The sequence below is a fragment of the Crocodylus porosus genome, unplaced genomic scaffold, assembly GCF_001723895.1.
Source record: "Crocodylus porosus isolate Cpor-Errol unplaced genomic scaffold, CroPor_comp1, whole genome shotgun sequence".
NCBI classification, from domain to species: domain Eukaryota; kingdom Metazoa; phylum Chordata; order Crocodylia; family Crocodylidae; genus Crocodylus; species Crocodylus porosus.
The window spans coordinates 23,221,011-23,248,096 of record NW_017728943.1 but is presented as its reverse complement, the minus strand read 5'-3'; the positions used below and the strand labels follow the sequence as shown (position 1 = coordinate 23,248,096).

Below are 27,086 nucleotides of genomic sequence, written 5' to 3'. Positions count from 1 at the left end.
AGTGACCAGGAATAAGGGTCACAAGCTGGCAGAGGGTAGGTTTAGGTTAGATATCAGGAGGCGCTACTTCACGGTCAGGGCTGCTAGGGTCTGGAACCAACTTCCAAGAGAAGTGGTGCTGGCTCCTACCCCAGGGGTCTTTAAGAGGAGGTTAGATGAACACCTTGCTGGGGTTGTTTGACCCCAGTACTCTTTGCTGCCATGGCAGGGGGTCGGACTAGATGATGTGCTCAGGTCCCTTCCAACCTTAGAAACTATGAAACTATGAGCTTGTTTTGTTTTAACCAGGTATGTTTTCTCCTGATTTGTTAATTCTAACAGTTCTGCAATCTCTTGGGTTGGTGGTTAATTGACCTGTGCAAATAATACTACCATGACTTCTGGAGCTTTCAGCTCCCCAGCAGCCATTAATACTAGGGTTCCTTCCAATTCTCTCATGTTCTTTTTCTATGAGGACTCAAGTTTCTTCTTCCTTTTGGGTCTCTGCTAGAGCTGGAAATCTCTGGACTGCTTCTGTATCTTTTACTTCTCCCCTATCCATAGAATTATCCATAGAACTTTATTTCTTATTTTCATAGGACCTTTGCCGTAATCTCTACTTTGTTTCCTTTAGATAATGATCTTTCTTTAAAAGCACCATCAGCTAGGTGTTCTCATACCTTTGGTTTGGTGTTTCCAACAAACTTCTTACAGATTTGCAGCTATCCGATTGAAAAACTTTAGGGGTGCACCGATAGAGAATTTTTGGGCTGATATTGATGGCCAGTTTTTAATAAGCCATATCAGCCAATACCAATCCAATTCCAATATGCATCCAAGCAATTTGGAGAGCAGCATCCAGCTGGTAAGTCTGTTGTGGGGAGAGGGGGCAAGGGGAAAGAGAAGGGGTGTGGAGGGGCAGATTGAGGCCCCCACAGTGAGGGAGAGAGAGGGGCAGGGGCAGGTGCTGTACAGCCAGGGTGGAGCAGGGGATGGTGCTACAAGCAGCTCATCTAGGGGGGCACAGGGAGGTGGGGCAGCTCCTGCCACTGCACGCACCTCAGGAGGATATGGGGGGGGGGGTGACCCTGGATCTGTGTGGGAAGCGAAGGCAGGGTGCCACTGTGGTCTGGGGTCAGGGTGGTGCTGAGCTCTTCCCAGTGGAGGCTAGGCCAGGGCAGTACTCACAGCAGGCAGCGTCAGGGCTGCAGCCACCACAAATTTGCCATGCCCTCTCCCAGCACCATTGCTGCCCACCCTAAGTGCAGCCTCGGGCCAGCCCCCACCAGGAAGAGTTCAGTGCCATCCCAGCCCCAGTGCACAGCAGCAGCCCACCCTCACCCTGCATATAGATCTGGGGGCATGCATAGCAGTGGGAGCTGCCCCCTGCCCCCCCAATGAACCACTCATGGCTCTGTTGCCTGCTCCACCCTGGCTGTGCAGTACCAACCCCTGCCCCAGCCCCATTCCCTCCCTCACCACAGAGGCCTCAGTCTGCCCTCCATGCCCGTTCCCTTACAACACACTTAACAACCAGACCTGACTGCTCTCCACGCTGACAGGCTGTGCTTCTGGCTGCCTGCATGCTGCGTGCATGCACAGGGCATTTATGGGTGTCATTACTGGCCACATCAGCCAAAAAAGCCGATTGCCAATGCAGTCAATTTTCCTTATCTTGATGATGATCTGATATGGGACCAATGTATAGGTGCACCTCTAAAAAACTTGAATCCTTTTTTTATTGTGTTCTCCTTGCCTCAGTGCTCTCAATGGGTGCATCTCCAAGAGTACACATATGCAGTTTGTGGTGCCACAGACCCATCTGCAATGCCACAAACTGCCTGCACCACCCATGCAAGCATTCACTGTGCTGCTAATTTGCAGCACAGCAGGTTTTTTGACACCAGGAGATTCTGGTGTAAAAAAAACCTGGTCCAGAAAAAAGCCCAGCAGTGCACATGGCAGCAGTATATACCAAGTGACACTGGAGCCTGGCCAGCCAGAGCCACACTCCAGCTGCCAGCCAGGCTCCACATGCACAGTTCACCACCATTGGTGCCCCAGGAGGCCCTCAGGGCCCCAGGTAAGGCTTCTGGGGCCAGCCCAGATGCTGGCCCCAGCCTCCCCTCCTCTACCCAGAACAAATTGCCACATGCCAGAATACGCCTGCAGGGACATTGCCCAGAGACAACAAGCAGCAGCACAAATATGTGCCACTGCTAGTTGTGCCTGGGGAACGCAGGCTGCCACTCGTGGGGATGCCCCTCACTAGGCCATTATCAGTGAACCATTGTTTGGCATCATCAAAGGTTGCATCTATTGGAAACCTTCAGTATACATATGTAGCAGGGGTGTGCTTGCTCCTTCAAGGAAGATGGCAGCCTGCAAAGCTGCTTGCAGGTGGTGCAGGGGGCTAATGAGAAACTCACCTGACCAGAAGAGGGCTTAGGCTGGAGCTATGTAAGCCTAGAGCTTGACCTGGTCAGGCAATTTCTTGCTGGCTGCCATGAGGCAAGGAGCTCCTGGCAGCTGGGCTCCTGAGGGGACTGGAGTTGATATCAACAACCCTGTGGGCTTGGGAGCAGAGGCAAGTCCTTGGGGCAGAGGAAGTTGGGGTTTTTACAGACAGGTGGCCTTTGTTTTATTTTGAACCCACAGAAGGTCCTTGAGCCTGTTGGAGGGGTGGTGTGCAGGACCAGGGGTCCAAGATTTCAGGAAGGGACTGTGTAGGTGACCCGGGGCGGGGTCTGAAAGCCCAAGTGAGGGCTGAATATATAAATAAACAACATTACAGAGCGAGAACACTGGCGAGGCTTGGGGCATGGCATAGGGGAGCGATGAGCCCTTAAGGCAACAAGTACCTGGCAGAGTACAAACAGGCTGACAGGGGTTACTTAGCCTGAGGGCACAGGACAGTGATCGAGGGGACCTGGGAGGGGCCCAGTGGTGATCAGCGCAAGCTTAAGCTCACTCAGAGCCCACAGGCAGCCTCTCTTTTATAACCTCCAATAAGATCAAGGCCTGGTGGACAGGCCATCAAAGGGAAGGGCTGCAGCCAAACCAGAGCCAGACAGGGGCTGCATGGCCACCAGGGGACATCGCAGCTGCCCCGTGGCCAAGGCCAGCTACAACATACAGCACCTATTTCCTGTTCGGATCCTTCACTTCAGAGTGGGATTTATTTGAAAATACCTTAATTTGAATTATGGAAGACTAGAGTCCTGCTGTGGATTTTCTGAATGCCTCTATAAAATCAGTCTTTGGAAAGACTGAATAAGTTACTAAATTTGACCAGTACTTCTAATGACACCCAATCTACATCTAGCCTAATTGGTTCTTTTAGGAATGTGTTCCTCATCAGGTTATAGTTACCAAAATAATACCCAATTTAAGGATATATTTTCTTCTCCAGGAAAGATCAGGAAAATCACTGTCTTAATTTTTAGCCATCCTTGCTAACTGCAGTGATATCCCAGCCTTGGCAGTAGCTCCCAGGAAGCAGTCATTAAATTCTTATCCTATTGCAATCTCTTTTCCTGGGGTCAGAGCTTATACCTTCTCCAGGCCCACACCTGAGGGCAAGTTCTGATACTGTCAGGAGTCTGGACAGCAGGCAGGCAAAATTGCCCCCAGCTGGGCCCAGTTGCCTGAGTGGACTTGGCTGTAACAAATTCCAGTTGGCTCCAGTTACTCAACAGAACAGCTGTCTCTCTATTTAGGTTTGAGCTGCTGAGTTTTTGTTTCTAGTTTCCCAGTTCTTGGTTCCTGTCTGCTTGTTCCTAGCTTCCTGGATCCTGTTTGTTGGCTTACCACTTCCTGGCTGCCTGCTCTGGACACCCTGGCTAGTAACTGGTTTGGACACTTGGCTCTTGTTCCTGACCCCTTGCTCTCTGGCTTATGGTTCTACTGAGAATAACTGTGTTTGTCTTCGGAGGTGAGAATTGGAGAGACTTTGATTGTTTGGAAAGGGGCATGAGTTTGTGACACAAACCCGAGGGTCAAAAAGGAGTCATCCAAGATGGAGAACACCTTGTGTATGTCCCTTACAGACCTCAGCCTCCTTTCTTGGCTGCTCTTGATCCCGTGGCTCGTGACTTTAGTTGGTAGCCTAGTTTCCTGAACTTGTCTGTTCTTGGTATCTTGGCTTGTGACCCTCTAAGTCAAGCCCTGACTGCCCATGTCCCAGTTGTACTGCCCTCCACCCCCCCCCCCAATGGGTTCGCATCTCTACCATATCACCCTGTGCAGGTTTTCCATGTGCCCCACTTTTCAGTGCATAAGTTAATGTCTCCATCTCATCTGGCTAATCCTCATCTTGGTCATTCCCCTACAGAGGTGAACATTCTGCTCTCTGTAGGTCTCACACACAGACTTTTTTGTGGCTACCCTGCTGCTCCTTAGCCTCTTTGTCTCACCTCTTTGGTTGCTGTACTATGATTCAGTTGAGGCTGTATCAGACTCTCTGTGCTGCTTCAGCTAAACCCATGCCAATTGCAGAAATATTGCCTGGAATTTCAGTCATTCTTCATGCAATGTGGCTTGTTGCTTCCTGGTACAACCCTGTGGCTGCACAGGCAAGCACAGGATGTTTTCCATCATGGAGGGCCTGAGGCTTTGTGTCACAAACTCATGGTCCCTTCCAAACAATCAAAGTCTCTCAAACTCCTACCTTCAAATAAATGAACAAAATAACAGTACTCTATTCCATATCTTAAGTTCTTGTCACACCCAGGATTCACAATGTCCTAGCTACTCTACTGGGACCCCAGGACTTCCCTTGTCAGCAGGCTGGTCCCATTTTCTTGACAGAAGTATGTGGTGTCCAAACCCATGCTATATTTAGGGTACTCTTGACAAGTGGGAAACATGAGCCTGAGTTCCTTCAGGCTAGGGGGATGGAGGTGAATTAAAGAACCCACTTCCTGGGTTCTTCTCTCATATGGCTAGGGCAAGCAACAGCAGAGAAGGTGCAGGTTAATTAAAGCTGTGTGTTAAGGTTAGATGGCCCAGATGTCATCAACTGGATATCAAAGTGGATTGTTTCAATCCCTCCATGATATGCAGGTTCAGGGCTGGAGTTTGCAAAGTGGCTTATTAACTGCACCTTACCACATACGCAGTTCGGCAAGACCTTGATGCCCCATTTGTTCAATAAATAGGCACACTTGTTCCGTGTCCCTTACGAATGCAGTTCAGTGTGGTCCAATATTTACATTGCTGGTGGAAACCCAGAAATTTGATGGTTGGATCTACAGCCAAATTTTTGTTGCACACTGTTGCTGCAGACTGGATTTCAGGGAAGAAGATGACAACCTGCTTGTGGTCTTCCCTGCTAAGTGTGAAAGCACAATGAATGTCATCACTCCAGCATCCAAACTTCAATCTTTGAACTTATGGCCACAAAACCAATGGCAACTTCCCAGGTTGTGGGCTGCAACAAGTTATAGCTAGTAGGTTATTAGGTGCCTGCTGAGTTTTGTTGTTTGTGATGTCCTGAGTTGAGTGGAGTCTTTTCTCAGGTGGTATCTGGCTGCTGTCACTTGTGGTATACAGACTGCTGGAGTCTCTATGTTTTGGAAGCCCAAGGCTAGCAAGCATCTTTCAGATCCTGACAACAATGCAGAAAACACAACTTGGATACGTATTTGGTGGTAAAAGCTCAGAAATGTTTATGGTTGTCAGACAGCATACCAGTTGGTCTGGTTTATAGAAGAAGATTCTGGTTGCAGAAATGGGCATAGGAGTTACAAGGGACAGTAAGGGGAATATGAGCCACCAGTATGCCCTTTTTGCAAAGAAGGCTAATGGCATACTAGGCTGCATTAATAGGAGTGTTGCCAGCAGATAGAGGGAAGTGATTATTCCCCTCTATTTGATACTGGTGAGGCCACATCTGGAATACTGTGCCCAGTTTTGGGCCCTACACTCATGGGCAACTGGGGGAACACCAGCAGCCATTTGTGGGGGGCGGTCCCCCAGCAGCTGGTCGCTGACCAGAAGTGCCACCAGTGCTTCTCTTGGCACCCGCACATTCTTAAGGGGGGCACCAGCCATCGCCCCTGATTCCCTGACTGGCAGCGGCCAATCTCAGGGGGGACATATGCTCCCCCCCACCCCATGGCCCACCTACACGTTGCCTATGCCTCCACTACAGAAAAGATGTAGACAAATTAAAGCGTTCAGCAGAGGGCAATGAAAATGATTAAGGGGCTGGGGCACATGATGTCTGCCTCAGGAGAGGCTGAGGGAATTGGGTTTATTTAGTCTGGAGAAGAGAAGACTGAGAGGGGTTTTAATAGTGACCTTCAACAACCTGAAGGGTGGTTCCAAAGAAGATGGAGCTAGCCTGTTCTCAGTGGTGACAGATGACCAGGGATCTGGGTTTTCCCTTTCTCATGGAAAAACAGAGTAAAACATGGATTTCTTCCCCTTCCCCTTCCCCTCACCTGAGTAAAATGCAGATTTCTCATTTTAGCAGAGAAACTCACAGATTTGCAGTTTCACGAGAAGCTCTCTGCAGGCTGGCAGAGCTCCAGGCTGCAGGAGGCTGGGGAAAGCGGGAGGAGGGCGGTCAGATAAGGGGCACCATGTGCATGTACATGCACATGGCCACCAGGCAGCCAGGAAAGCAGCTCCTGCAGGCAAGTGGTGGAGGGGATTGAGGCACTCATTGGAAGGGAGGGAGTTGGGCTGGGGCCTGGAGCTTCAATGCGCGGCTGCAGGGCCCTGGCAAGGAGTGGGGCAGAGCCACAGGTGGCTCGTCTAGCAGGCAGGGGATGAAGCCAGCTCCGCATGGCTGTGCACGCTCCCAGGGGGGCAGAGAGGACCCACTTCCTTCATAAATTGCAAAGCCGGAAAGGACTGCTGTGATCATGTCATCTAACCTCCTGTACATCAGAGGCTGGTGGCTCCTGAATCAACGCCTATTTGAAGTATAGCATCTGGCAGAAAAACAACTGGCCTAGATTTAAAGAATGCCCATGACCAAATCTGCCAGAGGCCTAAGTAACCTGTTCCAGGAGATTTAGTGTCTGACTGCATCTAGCTCACTGGTCTGCTCCACTTAAGAGCTCTTTACTCAAGTTTTGCTGCTCAGGTAACTATTTAAGAGACCAAGCTACCCTCCAATGTACTGTCTGATCAGGTTAACAGACCAAGATCCCTGAGTCATACAGCCCCATAATTCATGGAGATAAGGTATTTTCCCTAGTTCTAGCTGTTACACTGAATGAAAGCTTAAAGGCAATGTAATGATTCCACTGTAAGCAAGCACTCTATTTACTACAGGGTGGTGAGTGGGAAGCCAGGGTCTATACTAGTGTCAGAGCAAGACATTAAGAGTTTTACACTGACAACACTGAAGACTTTTGCCACAAACCATTTTCCCTTGTGGAACAGCCACTGTTTTCTCTGCTGTCAAGAGCAGCTCTGCTTGCAGTTAGGAACTTTTTTGCATATGGAAGAAATAGCCTATTCACAGAGCTAGAAATTAACTGTCATTTCCCCCAACCTGTCACAAACTGAGGCATGAGTGATCCGCCTACTGGTCGCACAAGGCTGGGATCAGTAGGTCAGGGGAATAATCAGGTCCAAGCCAGGAGTCCAAGTGGGCTGAGTTGACAGGCAGAGGCCAGGAGGCAAGCTGGGTTAATACCTGAAGTCTGAGTCCAAGACAGAGAAAGACATGATGCAGAAGTAGTAGTCAGTATGAGGGCCAGGTGGCCAATAGTATGTCAAGCCAGGGGTCACAGACAGGAACACGAGTAGCAGCATAATGGTCTGGAAGCAGCAGTAACCTTGTTGCTCAGACAACTTCCTGTTTTGCATATAGGCCAGAGGGACCAATCCCCATCTGGGAGTCACAACCAATCAGTAGCCAGGGGGTGGAGGCCTTTGCCCAGAGGGGTCTCCTTTTCTACTGCTCTGCCTTCAGCTACGGTGGCCTGTGCTAGTGCTTTCATCTGGGGTAACTAGATCTGGTGTCATGACCAACTTCTGACATGACCCCTGCTTGGGAACTCAGGGTAGATGACAGCAGGTGCATTTATGCAAAACATTTACAGTATTGTGGAATTGACTAATTAGCTCTGCAGTAAATGTCTTGGTGTCTACATGTACAGCCCCATTAGGCCATAGGAATTTAAAAAACTCCACAGCAGGGTAGTACTTTTAAATGTGAGTACTATCCTGCTGTGGAATTTTTTACTCCACAGCACAGCACAGCTGACTGGGGAATGAGGGTGTTTCAGTCTGGGGACGGCCTATCAGCTAGCCCTACACTGGAGTATCTTTGTACCCCCGCCAGCCTCTCCACAGCACACTGAGCTGGGTCTGAGCAGCCCTGGGCTGGCAGGCTGATCTCCCAGACCTCCTTCCAGTTGGGGCTGCTTGAACCCAGCTCAGTGTGCTGCAGTCCTGGCTGCATGTGTAAACACAGGGCCCAGAAGCAATAAACATTGAATTAAAATGCACATACAGACACACGCACTGATGGGCAAAAAGTACTTCTTTGGGGAAGGGGGTTTGACATCTTAGAACCAGGAAAAAAAATATATATTCTAAAAATCAAACATCTACTATAATATATTTTCATTTTATTTCAATAAATATTTTTGTCCTGATTTGTGTTTGCATAGTGTACAGAGAGGTGATTGCATAATAGCTCAGAATGAAGTCTTACTCTTGTATATTCTGTGGGGAGTGTGGAGGTGTATGGGTGGGTGAGTATGGGGTTTGTGGGGGCATGTGGGGATGTGTGTGAGAGTGCAGATGTGTGCATGCGGTTTGTTGGGTGTGGGGATGTGTGGCTAAGTGGTTTGTGGGGGGCCGTGAGGTGACTGGAGGGGGAGGATGGCTGGGGGTATGTGGGTACATACGGTGGAGTGCATGTGGGACCCCCCCCCTATAATCACTCCCCTCCATTGTACACAGCCTTTGCCACTAGGAGCAGTAGCAGCAGGCAGTGGGCCCTTGTGATGCTCATGGCCCAGGGAAGATGGACCCCACTAGTGGTGCATGGTCCTGGCAAGCCCCAGGACTGCACATACCTGGGCCGTCAGCTTCATCACATGGGGCTCGTATCTGAGCCCTACACCACCAGTGAGAGCCCTGTGTAATTAAGCCAGCGGTGCAGATCATGCAACTTGGCAGGGGCAGCAGGGAGAGGGGCAAAGCCAGCCCAACTCCATAGTATGGAGCTCTCTGCCATTCTCCATGAACTCCACATAGCAGTAAGCAGGGCTGGGTCACCAGCACCATCACACAGGGCTCTGTGCATGGAGGTGCATGGCTCCAGTACAGAACCCAGGAACTGCATGCAAGCTCCATGCAATGGAGCCAGGCTGACTCTGCACCCTCCATACTCTTGCTGTCCCACCCTGGGTCCCTGCCAGCCCTGGCCCCAAGGCACCAGCAGCAGCCCCATGCTCCTGCCACTGCCACTCCCTGCACCTCACCACCCCCCCACTCACTACCGCTGCTGCCCTTCTCCTGCCACTATCCCCATCTTGCCCCCCACAGCCACCCTTCCCCCCACCCCCACCCACTGCTGCCCTGCCCCCACCTGCTGCCGCTGCTTTCCTACTTGTGGGTCAGGGCTGTCCCACAGGTGAGGGTGGGAGCGCAGGATGTGCTGCCCCTGCAGGAGTGAGCAGGGCTTGACCCCATACGAGCACAGCAGGGGCAGCCCAGGGCCAGGCCACGTACAGTGATTTGGTAGGCACCTGCCTGCAGGCCAGATGAAATCTCGGAGTGGGCTGATCTGGCCCTTGGCCTGTATCTTGCCTACCCTTGCCCTAGGCATTGCCCTGTCAGTTCCCTCCCACACCCCAGCTTTCCCACACATACACACACTTCCCCCCCAACTTGGACACTGAGCCACTGGAGTTGGCCACTCTCTCTCCCTTCCCCAGGATGGGTGCTGGAGAGCAGCATGGGACATGAAGCCCAAGGAGGCGATGAGAGCTGGCCACCCAGAGGCCAGAGAAAAACCCTCCCTTTAAGTACTCCTCCACATTATATTACAAGTTTACCTTGCCAACTGCAGGGTTAGGTTCCAAAAAGTTCCCATGGTTGGCAAAACCACAGTTGGTAAAACTAAAGGTTTATGGGAAAAATGGGGTTAGGGACTTGAATACTGTACAGTATAGTATATAAAAATAATTTTTACTTACCTCTAATACATGGGGTGGTCAACCAGGCATAGGCATACCCCTAGGGGCACTTAGACAGGTTATAGGAGGGTACACGTCAGAGAGCAGGGTCAGAGTGCAGCCTGCGCAGCACACTGGGAGCCACCCATCCACCCACACTCCTGGACGAGCCACCAGCTTCAGATTTTCCCACGACCCAGCCCAGCTGGGGCTGCTGTTCCCTGCTGCCCTGCCTCCCTGCCCCATGATCTGGTGCAGTAGGGAGCAGAGAAGCCGCACAGAGATGTCCTTGCCTGCCACTGCTCACCCTGGGTTGCCTTGGCAATATACCTCCTGCACACGGGGGTGCACTGAGCCCTTCAAACCAGTGGCAGGCACAGGAGACGTGTTGCCACCAGAACAGTGGCAGGCAAGCAGTGGCAGGCAAGGACATTCCCACATGGGTTCTCTGCTCCCTGCCATGCCAGGTTGCAGGAAAGGAAAGCAGGGCAGCAGGCAACAGCAGCAAGTGGGCCTGGGTAGGCCAGCTCCCTGCCATCACACGCACCTCCAGCAGGGCTGGGGGCCAACTCCAGCTGGGGGAGCAGAAGAGGCACGAGCAGAGCCAGGGGTTTGGTGGGGGAGAAGGAGAGACACAAGCAGGGCCAGGGGGTTAACGGACTGGTGCACAGCCACGGAAAACCATGGTTACTCAAAACCATATACCATGGTAGCCAAAATGGTATACAGAACATTAACCATGGATACTCAAAACCGTGGTTGGCGAGGGCAACCTGTACAAGTAATAGAGGGAACAACTGGCATGCCACATAGACAATACTGCAGCAAAGGGTAGGGCTGCTGGCATACAGTACCTGAGCCCCCAGCCCAAGGCAAAGCTGTGGGTGAAGGAGAAGCCTCTCCTGCTTTGCAGTAGTTTTGGTGCTCTATGCCCATAAGAGACAGCAAAGGGAGAATCTAGATCTGTGTGCTGGGCTCTCAGTAGTAAATGATGACACAAATGGGGGAAGTGAGCTGAAATACTGGTCAGAGAAGCTCCATCAGTATAACTGTGGACCATGCACAGTGTGTACAGCATCACAGGGGAAGGGACAGAGGTGCCCAGCTGCCCTGAGCCTGCAGGCTCTAGTACAGAAGTCAGTCTTCAGATTCCACCATGCCCCTCAATGACTCATCATCCACCATGGTTTAAACTGTTTTTTATTTCAGGATGGTACTGCCAGTCCTCACCCAGGAAAGGAAACTCTCACCCAGGAAAGGGTGGCAGCACTTGTGAGTGTGGGGCTAACCAGTCAATCCACAACACACAGTAACACAACTGCTGCCAACAAGATGGGCATGGTCTGCCCACTCATGGGGGTCATAGGCTGCACTGACCAATGACCACTGCTTCATAGGCTCCTGCTGATTGCCTGGGGCAGCCAAGGGAGGGATGCAGAGGCTGCAGAAAATTGGTTCAGGGAGAGGACTGCAGGATTCTTCAACACTCCAGGCCTGCTACATATGGTCATCACCTTCACTCTTTGATCATGCTCTTTCTGCATGGGTGTGTGAATGGCTCTGCAGAAGGACAGACTCCCATTATTACTGGTGGAGGAAGCCTGAGCAGGCAACCTCTCAGGAAAGGCTGGGAGTGGGGGGCAGCTCCACTGGTGGGTGAGAAGACAGAGCTGTGGCCTACCACTCCAGGCAGACTCCTTCCCTTGACCCTGCCAAGGGCTTGCTACCAGTCTGTATTTCAGCAATGAACTCTGCCTGCAGACTGTGGCATCTAGCACAACTCTGCAAACCCAGTCCCAGACTGGCCAAGTCCCTGACCTCGGCTGCATGTTGGTAGAAACATGCCCCACTATTAGATGAGCAGCAGCTATCATCTACATGCCCTTCCACAATCCCTGCCCAGGCACTGCCTTGCCTGAGACCCTAAGAACAGACACCTGATTCTCTTTTTGGGGCCAGCTCACTCTGCCAGCAGGATCCCAGGCAGCCGTGCAACAGTGAAACAGACACTCTCCCGCCTTTTGACCCATAAGAGCTTTCCCTTGACTGGAAGCTCCTTGGAAGGAGCACAACTCTCCCCTAACGTCAGGGGCAGCAGCACAGCTCAGCTGTTCTGCAGGTGACCAGTGAATCAGGATGTGCATTCACCTCCTTCAGGGCAGAACTGCCATCTAAACCGATTCCAGGCACAGAACAGATTGCAATCTGGGAAGGCAGGGCATGGCTCCCCCCTCCTTATTCTACCCATCAAATAAACCAGATTTCATTGGGACGGTGTGGGATGCAGAGGTTCTCGTACACAGCCACCACAGAGGTGTCATGGAGCACCGAATCTGTGGAGCCCAGCAGCTCCCAGAGAACGTGCATCTCCCGCAGGATTGTCTCCCCTGTTGTCATCCCATAAAAGACTCTATAACAAATAGAGCAGGGCACAGATACAGAGCAGTCAGTCTTGCAGCTGGCACCCAGGTCCTGCAGCACCCACATACCCTCCACTGCCAGCATGCCCACACTGACCAACACAACCTGATACCCCAGAGGCTAAAAATAGGGTGGTTAGAAACTACCACTAACTGGGCCAGCACCTGCTGCTGGGCAGGCTCAGTTAAAGGGGGTCTCCCAAATGAGCTTTGCCTTCAGTAGTGCTGAGACTAAGAGGCATAGGTTTGAAGTTGCAGTTTCACTCACCCACACCTGTACTCCCTGCCCACCTCCTGCCCCTTGACTGGGCTCAGGGAGCATTCTTCCTCCTCTCCCCTCCCCCAGACCAGAACAATTGCTGGCCCTGTCCTGTAAAACATATTCCAGCCCTGGAGGAAATGAGGTCACCTGGTTATAACCTGGAGTGGCTCCCTTTCCATGATGAAGATTTCAGGGTACACAGGGAGAGAAAGGTTGTGCTGGAATTCCCCAGGAAGGTAATAGGAAATGATGACATCCCTCAGGAACTCAGTGCCCTCCTCAGTCAGGTGGATCTCAGTCAACACAGGCACCATCATGCCCAGATAGTGGCCTGGAGGGGGCAGACAAATGCTGGCAATGAGGAAGTGGGGCTCATGGAGCTCATCCTCATCTCTAGCCCAGCAGACTACAGCAGCACTTCCCCAGAATGCCAGTCCTTCCCCTCCCCAGTACACACCTATGGAGTTCTCCTTGCAGATGTAGTGCATGAGTTTCATGAAGCCAATGGAGATGCTCTGTTCATACATTTCCTCCCTCTTGGTGATGCATGTCCACTTCCCAGCTGGCTACAGCCACTCCTCATATGCTGCCTCCTCGCAATGAAACAGGCAGGAAGAAAAATCAGTCACAGCTGGATCCACTGACAACCATCTGGCAGTCCGTGAGAAGGAAATGCAGTTGCTAATGCACCATTGACAGATAAGAGGTGGGGTCAGGAACCCACCTTGGATCAAGGGACCTGCTGAGGAAAGTCCAAAAGACTGATGTTTGTATGCAAACTCCACTAACTCTAATAGTCCCAAGCCTAGTGCTAGGGACCTACTTAATTTGTAATTTCACAGAAACAGCAAAATCCATAACTGTCCCTGAAATCAACTTAAAGAAAAAAATTAATAAATAAAATGCTGGCTCCCCAGTAGAAGTCAGCGGTCCTCATTGCCTCACAACTCAACCAGGAAAGGAAGGCGCTAGCTGGCAGGGCAGCCTGAAGTTCAGCCAACAGCCAAGATTGCGGCCACCCCCCTTGTCCCTCTTCTCACCCGGGGCCTCACCACCAAACAGCAGCAAGGGGTGAGGATGCTGAGAAATGCCTGCGAATTCAGCTGACCTGCAAAAGGTATGATGGGTAATGGGTGAAGGGTATGAGCCTTTAGGTGTCCTGCACTGAGGCAAGGCACATCAGAAACATCACACTGCCACGGATCCAATCTAAATTCTAAGACTGCCAATGAAGTCTCTAACACCAGAGCACTCCATGGCACAGCTGCCACCCCATACTAGAGCACCTCCAGAAATAGATTCCAAGCTCAGAACTTAAAGCTATCTGTAGCAGGAAGCTAGAGGGTCTGCAGAAGTCAGAAGGATTCCCAGAAAAAGACGACAGTTCTCATCCGAGATCCTGGGCAGACAGCAAAGAACTGCAGCACAGAACTCCCCAGCCCATCCATCCATCTCTGTCACCTCTTCCGAGTTAAAGCGTGGAATTCATTCAACTGAGATGCAGCTGAGAACTTTGTTGCTTATTCAAAGAGGAGACAACAATGAGCACTGAGTTGAGTCTACCCAGATGGATGATCCAGGGACCGAGCCACTCCAGCAAGTGCTCCTTGCTGAGACTGTTGAGGCCTGAGCCCGAAGGAGCCAGCAGCCCTGGGGGCTTTTGTTGTAGCTCCTGGGCAGTACATGATGCTGGCAGGCAAAAGGGGGATGTTTGTGGCTGCCTATGGCCTCTTCTTGCAGGGCACAGGCCCATCCAAGTGTTTGAATTTTTTTTTTAAGTGTGGGCTGGAGGTGGGCAAATGTATGTGTGTGTCTATGGGGCTGGGGGAGACAAAGACAGGGGAGAGAGCTTCATTTTGGGCTGTATGTTTGGGATACAAGGGAGTGTGCTGATTCTGGGGCCCATAAAGGTGCAAGATGAAGCCTGGGTTTGTGCCGAAGCTCCTGGCTGAGGCCAGGAGTTGTTTTTTTCACCATGATACATGGTCCCCAAAACCAAACAAGTTCCAGGTCAGAAAGTTGGGGTCTCAGCGTGGCATGCATCTTCATTATCATTGTACCAAGGAATATTTGATCAGTATCCCCGGTTCCAGTTCTGTTTTATTTGGGCTTGCTCACTGCTCCTATTGCATTTGAGTCTCTTCAGCTTCAGGAATGTATTAAGCAAAATCAGTCCCATGTTCTTTAGCTCCATTTCTGTCTCCTCCCTAGGAATCATCTTCCTGACTTTCCAATCTGCTCAGCAGGCTATATTCTCCACCAGTCAGCATTTTACCTCTCTTCTGCAAGAACATGGCCAATAAGCTTCTAGGCCTGTCCACACAGTTGTGTCTGTTGGAGCCACTCACCTTCAGGGCAGGGTTGGAGGGTATGAAGCTTAACTACGAAACAAAAATAGAAGGGCTGGGATACGCTTATGGAGGGGATATGATGACAGAAAGAGGTGCTCTGGATATGGGATGGGATGGGATGTTATTTGCCATTTTCAGTTTCCAAAGCAGAATGGAGGGTGCTGTATATTTCCCAGGCTTCTAGGCTTTGCTGATTGGGTCTGTGAAGGAATTCGCACCCCCCCACACACACTATAGGTACAGGTATTAGGGATTTTTTTTCCCTTTCCTTAGAAGCACTGGGTGTTGGCTGCAGCTGAGGCTGAGGATTTTGATGGGGGTGAGGGATGTGCCAGTGTTCCTGCTGGAACTACAGCCCAGAGATTCCTGGTTAAAGGGCTTTGCCCCCCACCCCTTTCAGGGTTAGACCAATTGCCATATTTGGGGTCAGGAAGGAATTTTACCCTGGAGTCAGATTGGTACAGACAGGGGCCTTTTTGCCTTCCTCTGTAGCAGGGAACAATAGCCCCCTTTTGAGTAGATTTTAACAACCCTTGCAGCAGCAGGACATTGCCAGTGCCCTCATCATCCTGCTTCACCTGTGGCAGGTTTGGGTTCTTTTGGTGTCTTTGGGCAATATCCCTTATAGTTATGTGGCAGGATTGTGTAATTTTAGGAATAGGTTAGACAAATGCTTGTTTAGTTAGGGTTGATCCTGCCTTGAGCAGAGTGTTGGACTATATGCCCTCTGGAGGTCCCTTCCAGTCCTACTTTTCTGTGAAAGTGAGGAAGTGGCCCCATTTAACCTTCAGTTTCTCCTGGGCAATGACGGTCAGCAAGTTGGGATTGTATTGGCATCCTTGATGCTTTTCTCATGGATATTACACTCCACCTCTTGTGGCTATTACTGTCTGGTTTGCTGGAGAGCCAGCTGGTGAGTCAGTTTTTCTTTTTTCAGCTGCATTAGAGATGGGTCCCCTGGCACCCCTGCTTCTGGGAAAACACCTGTTGGCCTGAGTGCTCAGTCTGATGCTCCATAAATTTGGAGTGCTGTTAGTCAGAGGAGCTACATGCCCAGCATTGACAGAACTGGGCTCTTTGGGCTTCTCTGGATTGGACTGACAACTAAGTGCTAAGTGACATCAGCGACTTGGGAGAAGCACTTGTTGAATTTGCCTGTGCTTGATGCAAGTGGCTTTGAGGTTCATAGATACACTTGGATCAACCAGACACTCTTGACACCATGATTCATTTACCCCCAATTGTGACCTTTCTCTCCCTTACATAAGGTTATGGTTTCTGTTCCTTGTGGGTTGGGAGGGGGTAGAGGAGGTAGGTACCTTTTCTTGAACATGCATCCATTTCAGTAACTGAGGCGCAACCAGTGCTTTGAAATAAGCAAGTTCTAATCCCTTTTCTGCATCAGAATGCCTGACACCCTTCAGTAAATCTATGCAGCCCATCAAGACAGCTATTTTGCCTTAGGGATTCAAAGATCTGGCTGAAGGATCATCTTGAAAGACTTAACCCTTTCAGCAGTTTTATTATTGTATATTAGGCATTACGGGTCCTAAATCATTTTGGATTAACTGAGTCCAGCGTCAGTGATGTGTCAGTGTTACCTCTGATGATCCACAAGAGATTCTTTGCTAAACAAGCAGCAGCCAAGGCTGTTTGAATCAGCCATATGCAGTGCCAGTGGCCCTGTATCAGCAACTGAGGCTCCCAGTGCCTTAGCATAAGCAATACTGATCTCTAGACTTTTCTGGATCAGCAGAATCCAGGGATGAGGGTCCAGACCTTTATCCACAGGGCTCTTTAGTCCAGAAGACAGGCAAAACCCAGGAGACAAGTTGGAGCCAGCTATGTTCACGCTGGAAATATGGTGTCCCAATTCGAGGCTGGCTGCTCCGTTGAAGTCTGAGTGAAGCCATTCAGGTGACAGGCCCTGTGCCCTCCTCACCTTGGTCTTGGTGGAATCCCTTGAGTCTCCATCTATAGACCAGGCCAGGACTACAGCCCCCTGTGCTCAGCATGTCCCACTGGATGTGGTTACTAGGAAGCCTTACTTACGGAAGCTTTGACCAGTGGTGACTAATGACCCCACCAGCCTTTCAAACACAAAATACTGTTTAATCCCAAAGTGACTAAAGTCTCCTAATCACTGCTTTCCATCTCTAATTACCCTTTCCTTAGTTAAACATCGGCTCCCACAATACAGAACACTCCCTTGGAGCTCCTCTAAACTGGGCACCAAGAGTTTACCTAAATCCACTCGTCCATAGCTTATTTCTAAAAGGCTCTGTACAAGTTAGTCTTAGAATGCACTTCTGCAATCTGAGTTCTCCCCGGAAAATGAAAGGCTGATGCCTGAATCATTTAAGAGTTCTTACTGTGGAAGAGACACAGGGCCAAGAAAAATGACATGGCATTACATTAGTATAAAAGAAGCAGACAGATAGCACAAATCCATAAAGAGAATCTCTTCACCAAACCCAGTAGAAAATTACTCCTAAGCTTAGAGGTGCTAGAGCAGGGGTAGGCCAGAGGGCCCAAAACCCCCACAATGCCTACCTTGGAAGGTGCTGGAGTGCTGGCATGCCAGAAAAACAAAATGAGGGCAGGGGGTACATGGCAGGATGCCCTGCTTGTGCCCCTTGCCACCCCCCAAAGTCCCTGGCCCCCAGCCCTGCTGCCCCTTGCCCTCCAGTCCTGCTCAAGACCCTGGCCTCCCACCAAAGCCCTTGCCCACCAGCCCTGCTCATGATCCTTATTCCCCATCCCTGCTGCCCCTTGACCCCCAGCCTGAGCTCTGTGGCTGTCAGTAGCTACCCAGAACCTGGGCCAGATGCAAACATCTGCTGCCTCTCCACCCCCGGCCCCAGCTGCCTTGCCCAGCACATACCAGCAATGCTCCCTGCTGTACTGCCTCACTGCTGCTTTGTTGGAACCCAACGCCGCAGGGCACAGCGGGGGACACAGAAAGCTGCCTGCTCCCAGCTCCCCGCTGCCCTGCCACACTTCCCCTGCAGGCAGGGACTGCAGTGAAGGGAAACCCTGCCCTGCTGCACACGCTGCTCCCGTGCACACAGGGGGAGTGTGGCAGGGCAGCGGGGAGCTGGGAGCAGGCAGCTTTCTGTGTCCCCCGCTGTGCCCTGCCGCGCTGGGTTCCAACGCCGCTTTGCAGAAGCAGCGAGGGGAGCACTGCCGGTATGTGCTGCCTCCCCAGAGCCCAGGGCTGAGTCTGGGGCTGGGGAGCAGCTGGGGCCAGGCCAGAAAGCCAGCAGATGTTTGCAGCTGGCCCAAGTTCTGGGTAGCTGCTGATAGCCACAGAGCCTGGGCTGCTCCCAGCAGGACTTGCAGCATCTCAGCTGCCTGCTGGGAGCAGCCCAGGCTTCCGGCTGGCAGCAGCTACCCAGGGCCAGGGCCACCTGCAGCTGGGAGGTTACAAAGAACTGCTGCCTCCCTGGCCCCAACGTGTGCTGAGGAAAATGGGCTCGCGTGCCATGCTCAGCACACATGCTGGGGGTTGCTGACCCCTGCGCTAGAGCTAGCCCCCGGCTAGAGGGAAACTAAGCTGAGGGAAGGGGTGTGGCCAGGCCCAGGCAGGCCTGAGTTTAAATGCCCTGCCCTGGTCTGCAGGGACCCCAGCTGGGATCTGCCTGGATGAGGCGGGGAAAAACAGCCTGTCAGGTCCCCAACCCTCCCACCTCCACTCACTCACTGGCTGGCAGCAGGAGTGGGGGCGAGGCTAGACCCCATAGCCTGAGGGGAAGCCGGGGTTTAATCCCCCCATTGCAGGGGGTGGGGGTGGCGCAGGCACTGATAGGCTCCACTCCTGCACTTGGGGCTATGGTAGTCAGATGCACTAGCCTGAGGGGAAGTGGGGGTGGTTTAATCCCCCCATTGCAGGCAGCAGCAGCACGGGCACTGACACAGCATCCTGGGCAAAGTCCCTCCAAGGAGCAGCCAGCCAGCCATGGGGAGGGGGGATGTGACCTGGCTGCACAGAGGGGTGATGGGAGGAAGCTAGGGCTAGTTACAGACCCCGACTCGCTGCTGCAGCAGCAGCAGCACAGCCTGGGCTGGGGCAGCCCCAGGGGGCAGCCCTGTGCTGGAGCTGCAGTTTGCAAGCATGCTCCAGCTGCACCATGACTCCGCACAGAGTAAACTATCTGTGGCAGGCAGAAGTGAGGGACACAAGTTCCATAAACCAGTTTGACCTCAGTTGGTTAAGTCTGATACTACATTCAACCAGGTTTATCTCAAACCAGTTTCGGCCATTTTGAAACTGGTTTACGTGCACTGAACTTATGTTCTGTTATAGGTTTAAACCAGTTCCTGATCACTTAAATCAGTTTATATATAACGTCTGTCCCTAGCCTAAAAGAATCAGAGATAAATCTCTAGCGCTGTAGCTTACACTGGTTTAGGAGACATCTGTACCTGCTCCTCTACCATCTAGTGGCAAGACACAGTAATAGCTGGGATAGCTACGTATTTGTCAATTCCTGATCACAGTTAATTTATATCACTACACAAAACCAAGGTAAATCACACTAGAGCAGGCACTGGTCTGTCCATGCCCTCAACTCAGATCTACACTAAGAGATGGTAGGTATAATCTCATTCTGCAGGACCTGGGCATGGGCAGCTCTGACTAAAGTCATCTGGCATGCAATTGCTCAGCTCTTGTTAACATCAGACCTTCTCTGCCCAGCCTGTCTCTCCAACCTGAGTTTTACTGAAACATTCTGAGACAAATGGTGCTTCCCCAATATGGCAACTCAACATGCGTTTACAAATGAAAGCAAGCAACAGCATTCTCCCAAATTTATAGAGAGGAAGATAGGTAAAGAGGGGAAGGTGGTTTCCACAAATCACATAGTAAGTCTGTAAGAGAGACAGTTAAAGAACCCAGAAACACTGACTCCAGGGTTAATCTGTCAAATCAAGAAATGCCATTGGAATGGTCTTCAGGAGTGATATTAGTTTCATACTGCCTGGGCCACTGAGTTCACAGCACTGTAAGGAACACTCTCTACCCTAACACATGGCTCCTCTTGAAAAGGAGACAGTGACAGAGAAAAGCCACCTGGAAAGCACTGCATCTAAGCTTGGGCTTCTCTTTCAGGCACTGACTGAGGCTGGATGCCTAATAGTGCAGGGATGGAAGGAACTCTGCATTGCTGTCACCTGGAGGAAGGGTCACTTGGTGGCTGTTGGCCACTGCCTCCCAATGAGTAAACAGCCTGTTCTCCTCTTTCCTATCCATTGGCTCATCCTCTTCAAGGGACTCATTGTCCATGTTTTCAAGCTCCTCCATGGTAATACAAGCCATGTCAGCACAACTCCAGCTACAGGAAATAAAATGGCAGAGAATTTCAGGGCAAATCTAGGGACAAGGGGCAGTAGTGGTGGTTTCTGTTGCAATGTGAAAGGAGCAGTACGTGCGCTAGATAGCTCTGAGCTTGCAGGTCCTTGGTATTTGGCAGTAAAATCAATGCCAAGCATGGAAGGGTTGGGAGGGGAGAGGGATAGGTTGAGGAAGAGCTAGAGTTGAAGCTCAAGTACTATTCTAATATGTTCTTCATTTTGATCTTTGAAGAAAAGTTGCCTAAGATGCTGGGGAACAGAGAGTAAGCAAGTATTATTTCAGGTTGAGGAACAGAGACAGCAACTTCCTGGCTCAACTTATCCCAGGAGGATTGACAGCTAAATAAAACATCCCTCTGCCCATTTTCAGATTTCCAGAAACCTAAGGGTCTCACACCCCCAGCACTGTGTGCAGCAGACATTGATAGGTTCACCTTTTTCATACTCCACTGAGGAAGGGAAGGCTTGTCCCTCCAACGTTGCTTCCCAGTTCTCCTACACCCCCTTGGGCACCTTGGGGCTTTTGGAACAAATTGCCCATTATCACCACTGAAGCTTTAAAAAGTCCCTGGGGGCTAGCTGCAACCGAAAAGAGGGGTAGCACTCCTCTGGATCTACCCTGGCTCCATGTTCAGGGCCAACTAGGCAAGGGATTGCTGGGTCAGAGAGAGGCTGTGGCCAAAGGTCAGGGGGCTGCCCGGACAGAGGGCTGCAGGTGGGAAGAGGCTCCTTTTAACCTGGCCTGCCCACCGCCCGCACAGCCGAGTCCCACTTCTGGCACCGCAGGGTCATGGCCCAATGGCAGGGCAGGGTGGGAGTGCCTTGACCCGCTGTGCCTCGCACCCGACAGCCCCACATGAGGAGGCCCCTGCCCACGGCTCCGGTGCTACGTCCCCTGTTGTGCTGTACCTGCTACTTCCGCTCCGCCTGCCCAGCCCTGGAACTTTCCCGAACACGCAGCTTGTCACTGGGTGGCACTTCCAGGCGCCACCCTGCCTGTGACAGCACAAAGGCCTGTGTGGGCCTGGTGCAGGGAAGAGGTGCATGCACAGAGACTGCCAGTTCCCCCATGCCCGCCCTTGGGGCCAGGCCCTGCCCGGAGCACGGGAAGCACTGACACACCGCTTCAGCCCAGCCGCCCACCCACGTGGCCCTGCACTTGTCTTGCTGCGGGCGGGACTGGCCCTGCTCAGTGGAGAGCCGTTTGCATGCCGGTCTTAACTGGCAGCAGCCCCTGCTCACAGGCAAGGTGCTCACTCAGGTGCTACACAGATACGCAGCTTGGGGACAGGCTTATCCTCTGGCAGGGCTGGGACTTGCCCAAATCCCAATCAAGCCGGCTGCCTCAAACCCAGGATAAACCCAATGTCTCTGTACCCTGAGGCCACAAAGCCAGGGCTGCTGAGAGCTGGCTGCTCCCTGCGCGGCCTCCCCAGCCTGTAGGACTCCTGCTAAAAAGCAGTTCTGGTCAGCAAGGCCCCAATGAGGGCTTGGACGTTTCCATGAACAGGCAGAGCTGCATTAACAAATGCTGAAAAGCCAAAGAGCTCTGGCAGAGAGCTGAAACCTTCTATGTCAGGCCATGGGCCAGGTTTCCCAGTGTGGTCTGAACCCTCTACCCTCCATAGGGCCTCTTGCCACTGCACATTTCTATGATTTGTTTTATTTAATAAAATAAAGTACAGTAATCAGAGGTAAATCATGGGAATGCACAGCCCCTGCCCGCTCTGTGCAGTCATCCAGTGCTCCCTTTGCTACATTGTTTTTCATGCTAAGGCAAACACAAGCCATGCAATCAGAATGGGAATGGGCTTGCAGAGCTCCAGGTGGTACAACTCTGGGTGGGATATAGGAGACCTGCCCTTGAAGCCTCCCCTAGGTTACAAGAGTGCAGTGCCAAGGAAGCAACCAGTACCAGGCTCAGCCCCCCCCCCAACTCCAGTGACACAGAATTTGGGAGTGGAATCCTGAATGGGAGGAGCCCTTCACTGGAGCATGCATAGGCATCATGGGGTAGGAAGAGAGCCTGAGGGTGCTTTAGGTGGGGCACATAGTGAGAAGGGAGCTCTTCTCAGCAAGCTCTAGAAGACATGGGAATAGCTGGCACCAACTCAGGGTGGGGGAAGCTCTGCCTATCAGGTGCCAAGTGAGAGCTGCTGGAGCTCATTCCTGGGCAATCACTAGCATGCAGTTTGCAAACTATGTGGGGAATGCTGCTACCAAAGCTACTGGTCTCTAACAAGTCTCAGCCCCAGATAGTCACCAGGCAGAAGGAGGCCCTCTCCCCAGTCTGGTTTCCCATTTGGGCTGGCACTCCCCACACCATGTCAGAGCACTCCCTCCTCTATAGGGTAGCAGTGTGAATGCGGGTAAGACTGGAGCTCTGGCGTTTAGGTGAAGACCATGATTGTGTATCTGAGACAGAAGCAGCTGGAGTGAGTGGTCCTGGACACCAGGCCAGTACCACCAGTTATTGGAGCATCCAAGATGGAGCTGGAAGGGGGTGCAGGAAACACGCAAGGGTGGGTCATTTGGAGGTGAGCAAGGAGCTGTGAGAAGACAGGTCTAGGCTGCTTGCGCTGAGGCCTCTGCTCTCTGCCCGAAGACCTTGAGTACCCTGAAAAAAAGAAACCATAGTGTTTGTGATCCACTTCTCCAGAACCCAAGCCTGCAAATGGCTTTAACTGAATCCCCAGCCCCTCACCCCAAATATTGAGATCCATACTGCTGTAACCTGAGCCTAAGGAACTATGTCCTTCCTCCCTATTGTGATCTAAAAATTGTCCAGAAAGACTCCCTCATTGCCAGAGCCTCGGTGTTCTTTGGACAGGAACCATTCTGTTTTTTTTCTGACCAGTCATTGAAAAGTTAACCTTGGCATCTGAACCACTGTCAAGCTTTCCGGTCAGCAACTTAACAAAGGGGATGGGGCAGTTCAGGTTTCACTGAGTTACCATTCTGGGGTGCATGCAGACCCAGGCCTCAATACAGAGGTTTCTTCCAAAGATGTGGAAAAGTTACACATTTTTAAGGAAAGCCCAGGATCTGACATACAATTCTGCAGCAGATTCTACAGCCAAGGACTCTAAACCAGACAAGGGTCCGGAAGCTGGACTGGCCAGATGCTGGCATATGCTGCTGGCACTCTATTTAGAGCAGTGAGGGACAACCTTTTTGGTAAGTGTGCCACAAATTAGCCCCACCCTCCCCAAGTACCCCTCCAATCCCTTTCCCTTGCCCAATCTGCTGCTCAGCTTTCTGCCCGTGCCCCCTGCCTGATCTGCTGCTCTGCTTTCTGCTTCACACCCCACCTGCCACTGTGCTGCCTGTCCCCTCCCCAATCTGCTGCATGTCACACAAAGAGGCTGCCCATACCACTTGTGGCACCTATGTAACAAGCTGGCCACCCAATTTAGAACCCCTCACTGCTGCTCCCTCAATAGGCCTAGAACTTGACTCCTACAGAGACTACACTAAGCACAGTGGTGAGGTTAGAGGTCATGGCCCCAGGAGGAACTAGCGTTGTTGTACTGCTAATACCCCTGGCCTCACAATCAGTTGTGGACCTGAAGCAAAGCTGCTGCCCACAGGCAGGAAATTTCACCACACAGTGGGTGTGTCTACATGAGACACTTGACTGCACAGAAGAGCAAGTTACTGTGTAGTATGTGTCACTGTCTACACGAGCAGACCCTTAGTGCACAGTAATTTGCTCTACCAGGCAGCTGATTTGCTACCTGCAAATGCAAGTAGCAAATTAACTGCTGAGTAATTACTACACAGTAAGGCATGTGTAGACAGCCGAAAGAGAGCAGACTCGCTCCTGACCAGCTGGGCAGCAGGGGGCAAGAGATTGCTCCCTACCCTGGGAGCTGCCTGCTGCTGGGGTAGGCTTGGCCACCGGAGCCCAGGTGGGGACAATGTCCCCAACCCAGCAACAGGGAATACCTAGACCTCACTCCGTGATTGCGGAGCAGGGGCCAGGAGTTCTTTACATGGGAAGAGTTCCCTACCCAGCCTGGAGCTGGCTAGGACCTACCCTAACTAGGACCCCAGACTGTGCAAGGAAGTCTGCATGTGTAGCCTGGAGCTGGCTGGCCACTGTTCTGTTTCAGGCAGTTCGCAGGCAGCTCTGGGCTGCATGTGAAGATTTCCCCACACAACCTGGGGCTGGCAGGGAACTGTCCCAGTCTGAGGCAGGTCCAATCCCTGCAGCTTTCTCTCAGCTCTGTGCCCTGGAGGCAAGGGCTTGGAAAGAGCAGCATGGGAGGGGCAGTTCCTAGCCCATTGCCCTAATTCGCAGGCAGAAGCTCCCTGCTGCCAGGGCAGGAGGACATTGTCCCTGCCTGGGCTCCACCACCAGAGCCCACCCCGGCAGCAGGGGCAGGGAGCAATCTCCCAACTCCCTGCAGGAGACAATTATATCCTGGCCCCATGCTCCCTGCCAGCCCCTGAACTAGTACCCAGGGGGAACCGAGAGCTCCCCATGGCTGATGCAGGGGGGCAAAGTAGGGTGGGAACAAGTCTGTTCTCAATGCGCACATGCCTGCCCAGGGTGGGTATATTACACTGAAGTAAACCCATCCAGCAGCATTTGCACATGTAGGAGGACTGCAGAATCTATTTGTTCAGTGTCTAGGAGCAGTTCAGGCTATTCCAGCCCATGTATGTATATTTCCCTGTCCCTGGTCTCAGGAGAATTCTAAATGCCACTACCTTGCCCAGGGATTTAACCTGTACCTCCCCAGCCCTGCACAGTTCATTAGCCCTAGTTGTCCTGGCATTACCCAGCACAGGTTTATTAAACTCTATGAGAGACAGCCCAACACCATGTTTCCCCAGATTCCTCTGGCCCAGTCCCATCCTCGTCTGTAGAAACTCCCACCAGGCCAGAGATTCCCACAGCACTGGCGAGAGGGAAGCTGGCCAGTGATCACATGGGAGAGGTATCAATAAGGGAGAGCTACTGCCCCAGGTGCTCTTTCCTACTACCCCTCTGGGCAGTCAGGTGCTCCAGGGGTTTACTGAGTGGAGATGTCTCTGCCAGGGCCAGGCTCCCTGTAACATGGCAAGCAGGAAAGGCTAATAGGAATATGTAGTGTCCTGCGTTATGCTCTCACCTCAAAAGAATCATCACTGGATTTATGGAGATAATTTAATGATGCTGCTCGTTTCATGCTAGTAAAAGAAAAGAGAGAGATGAGTGACTTCTTGAATTTCAGCACCTGCTCTGCTTCCAGAAACAGGGTGGTATCTCACACTACCCTACCTAAAATCCATCCCAAACCCTCTGCCTCAGCCAGCACAGGGGACAGGAAGACAGGAGTCTAAATACTGGCCACCTCCTTGCAGTCCCTGCCTCACCAACAGGGATGGGGCTAGGGAATCCTTCCAAACATGGGTCCATCCCTCCAACCCTTGGATGCCTCCAGTAGTCAGTAGGGTCGCCTCTCCCTACACTAGCTCCATATGAATATATAGCGGAGAGTTTCTTGCTGCCCAGTTTCCCAGGCTCACTCTACAGCTTCCTTGTTACTGTGAGTCCCCTGAGACTGAGGGGTCAGAGTTAGAGCTGAGGGGACTCTGTAGACTAAGGAAGAGTTTTGTGTGGCCACTGAAAAGCCCTGCTCCCAGCAGCCAAAGCCCCAGGAATGAACAACCCTCCAGCACACAAAGTTTGAATTTTCTCCTGTCCCTCCCTCCTGGCAGCAACAGGTGCAGTGGGATGAGAGCTCCTATGCCCCAAGGTAGACTCGTACTTAGTGTTCCTTGGCTCCAGGGGGCCATTTCCCTGAAGCTTCTTGACCAGCATTTCACTGCTCCTCCTTATCACGTCCCGAATCTTCCCCAGTGAGCTGCTGCGTTGAAGCACGCCACTCCCATCCTGGAGATAGAGACATAATCCACAGGAGATGGTGGGGTCACTGAGGCTCATAGGGCAGGCTGCAGAATGACTCCATACCCAAACCCCAGGTTCACCAAGGTTCTAGCAGCCAGTTACACTTAATGGAACCAGCCCCTAAGAAATCAGTGCTCCAGAAACAGGGCACAGCAGGGCCAGGCTCATCCAGCACCTGAGCAGGGGAAGTCTCCAGCCCAGAGCAGGAGCCAATCCCCAGCCCAGCACTTATACTAGGCATACATCTCATGATCCTTTAAGCCAAGGGAGGCCAACTTTTTTGGCAATCCACAAGTTAGCCCCTCAACCTTCCCAAGTGCCACTCAGGAAGGATGAGGGGCTAACTTCCCAGTCTGATCTGCTGCTCTGTTTTTTTTCTCATCTCTTTTTCTCTCTGCCTGATCTGCAGATCTGCTTTCTGTTTCCCTCCCTGTGCTCCCTGCCCTATCAGCCACTGTGCTGTTTGATCCTTCCCTAATCTTGTGTGTGCCAGAGGCTGCTATGACACCCCTGCTTTAAGCAGTCCTTCAGCAGGCAGGGGCAGTTCCTAAGAGGAGGCTGACTTGATGCCAATTATGGGAGCCCTATGTACAAAGTGCCCATTGGAGACTCCCCCACACCTTCAGCACTAGCCCATCCCTCTGCAGCTAGCAGGGGAATAGCACTCAC

At 51.9% G+C, this 27,086-nt stretch overlaps 2 protein-coding genes across 4 annotated transcripts in view; both read right to left on the bottom strand.

The window, feature by feature from the left end:
* PPP2R5D (protein phosphatase 2 regulatory subunit B'delta) overlaps window positions 1-27,086 on the bottom strand; it is a 1,176,261-nt gene that overhangs the window by 511,767 nt on the left and 637,408 nt on the right. The gene's annotated exons all lie outside the window — the stretch shown is intronic.
* KLC4 (kinesin light chain 4) overlaps window positions 22,299-27,086 on the bottom strand; it is a 50,040-nt gene continuing 45,252 nt past the window's right edge. For all 3 annotated transcript variants that reach the window (XM_019548990.1, XM_019548989.1, XM_019548991.1), the window contains 3 exons: window positions 26,278-26,402; window positions 25,639-25,696; window positions 22,299-23,135 (listed from right to left, as the gene is read on the bottom strand). In XM_019548990.1, coding sequence (XP_019404535.1) covers window positions 23,046-23,135; window positions 25,639-25,696; window positions 26,278-26,402 — 273 coding nt within the window. In that variant the 3' untranslated portion in view covers window positions 22,299-23,045. The remainder of the gene's footprint in view (window positions 23,136-25,638; window positions 25,697-26,277; window positions 26,403-27,086) is intronic.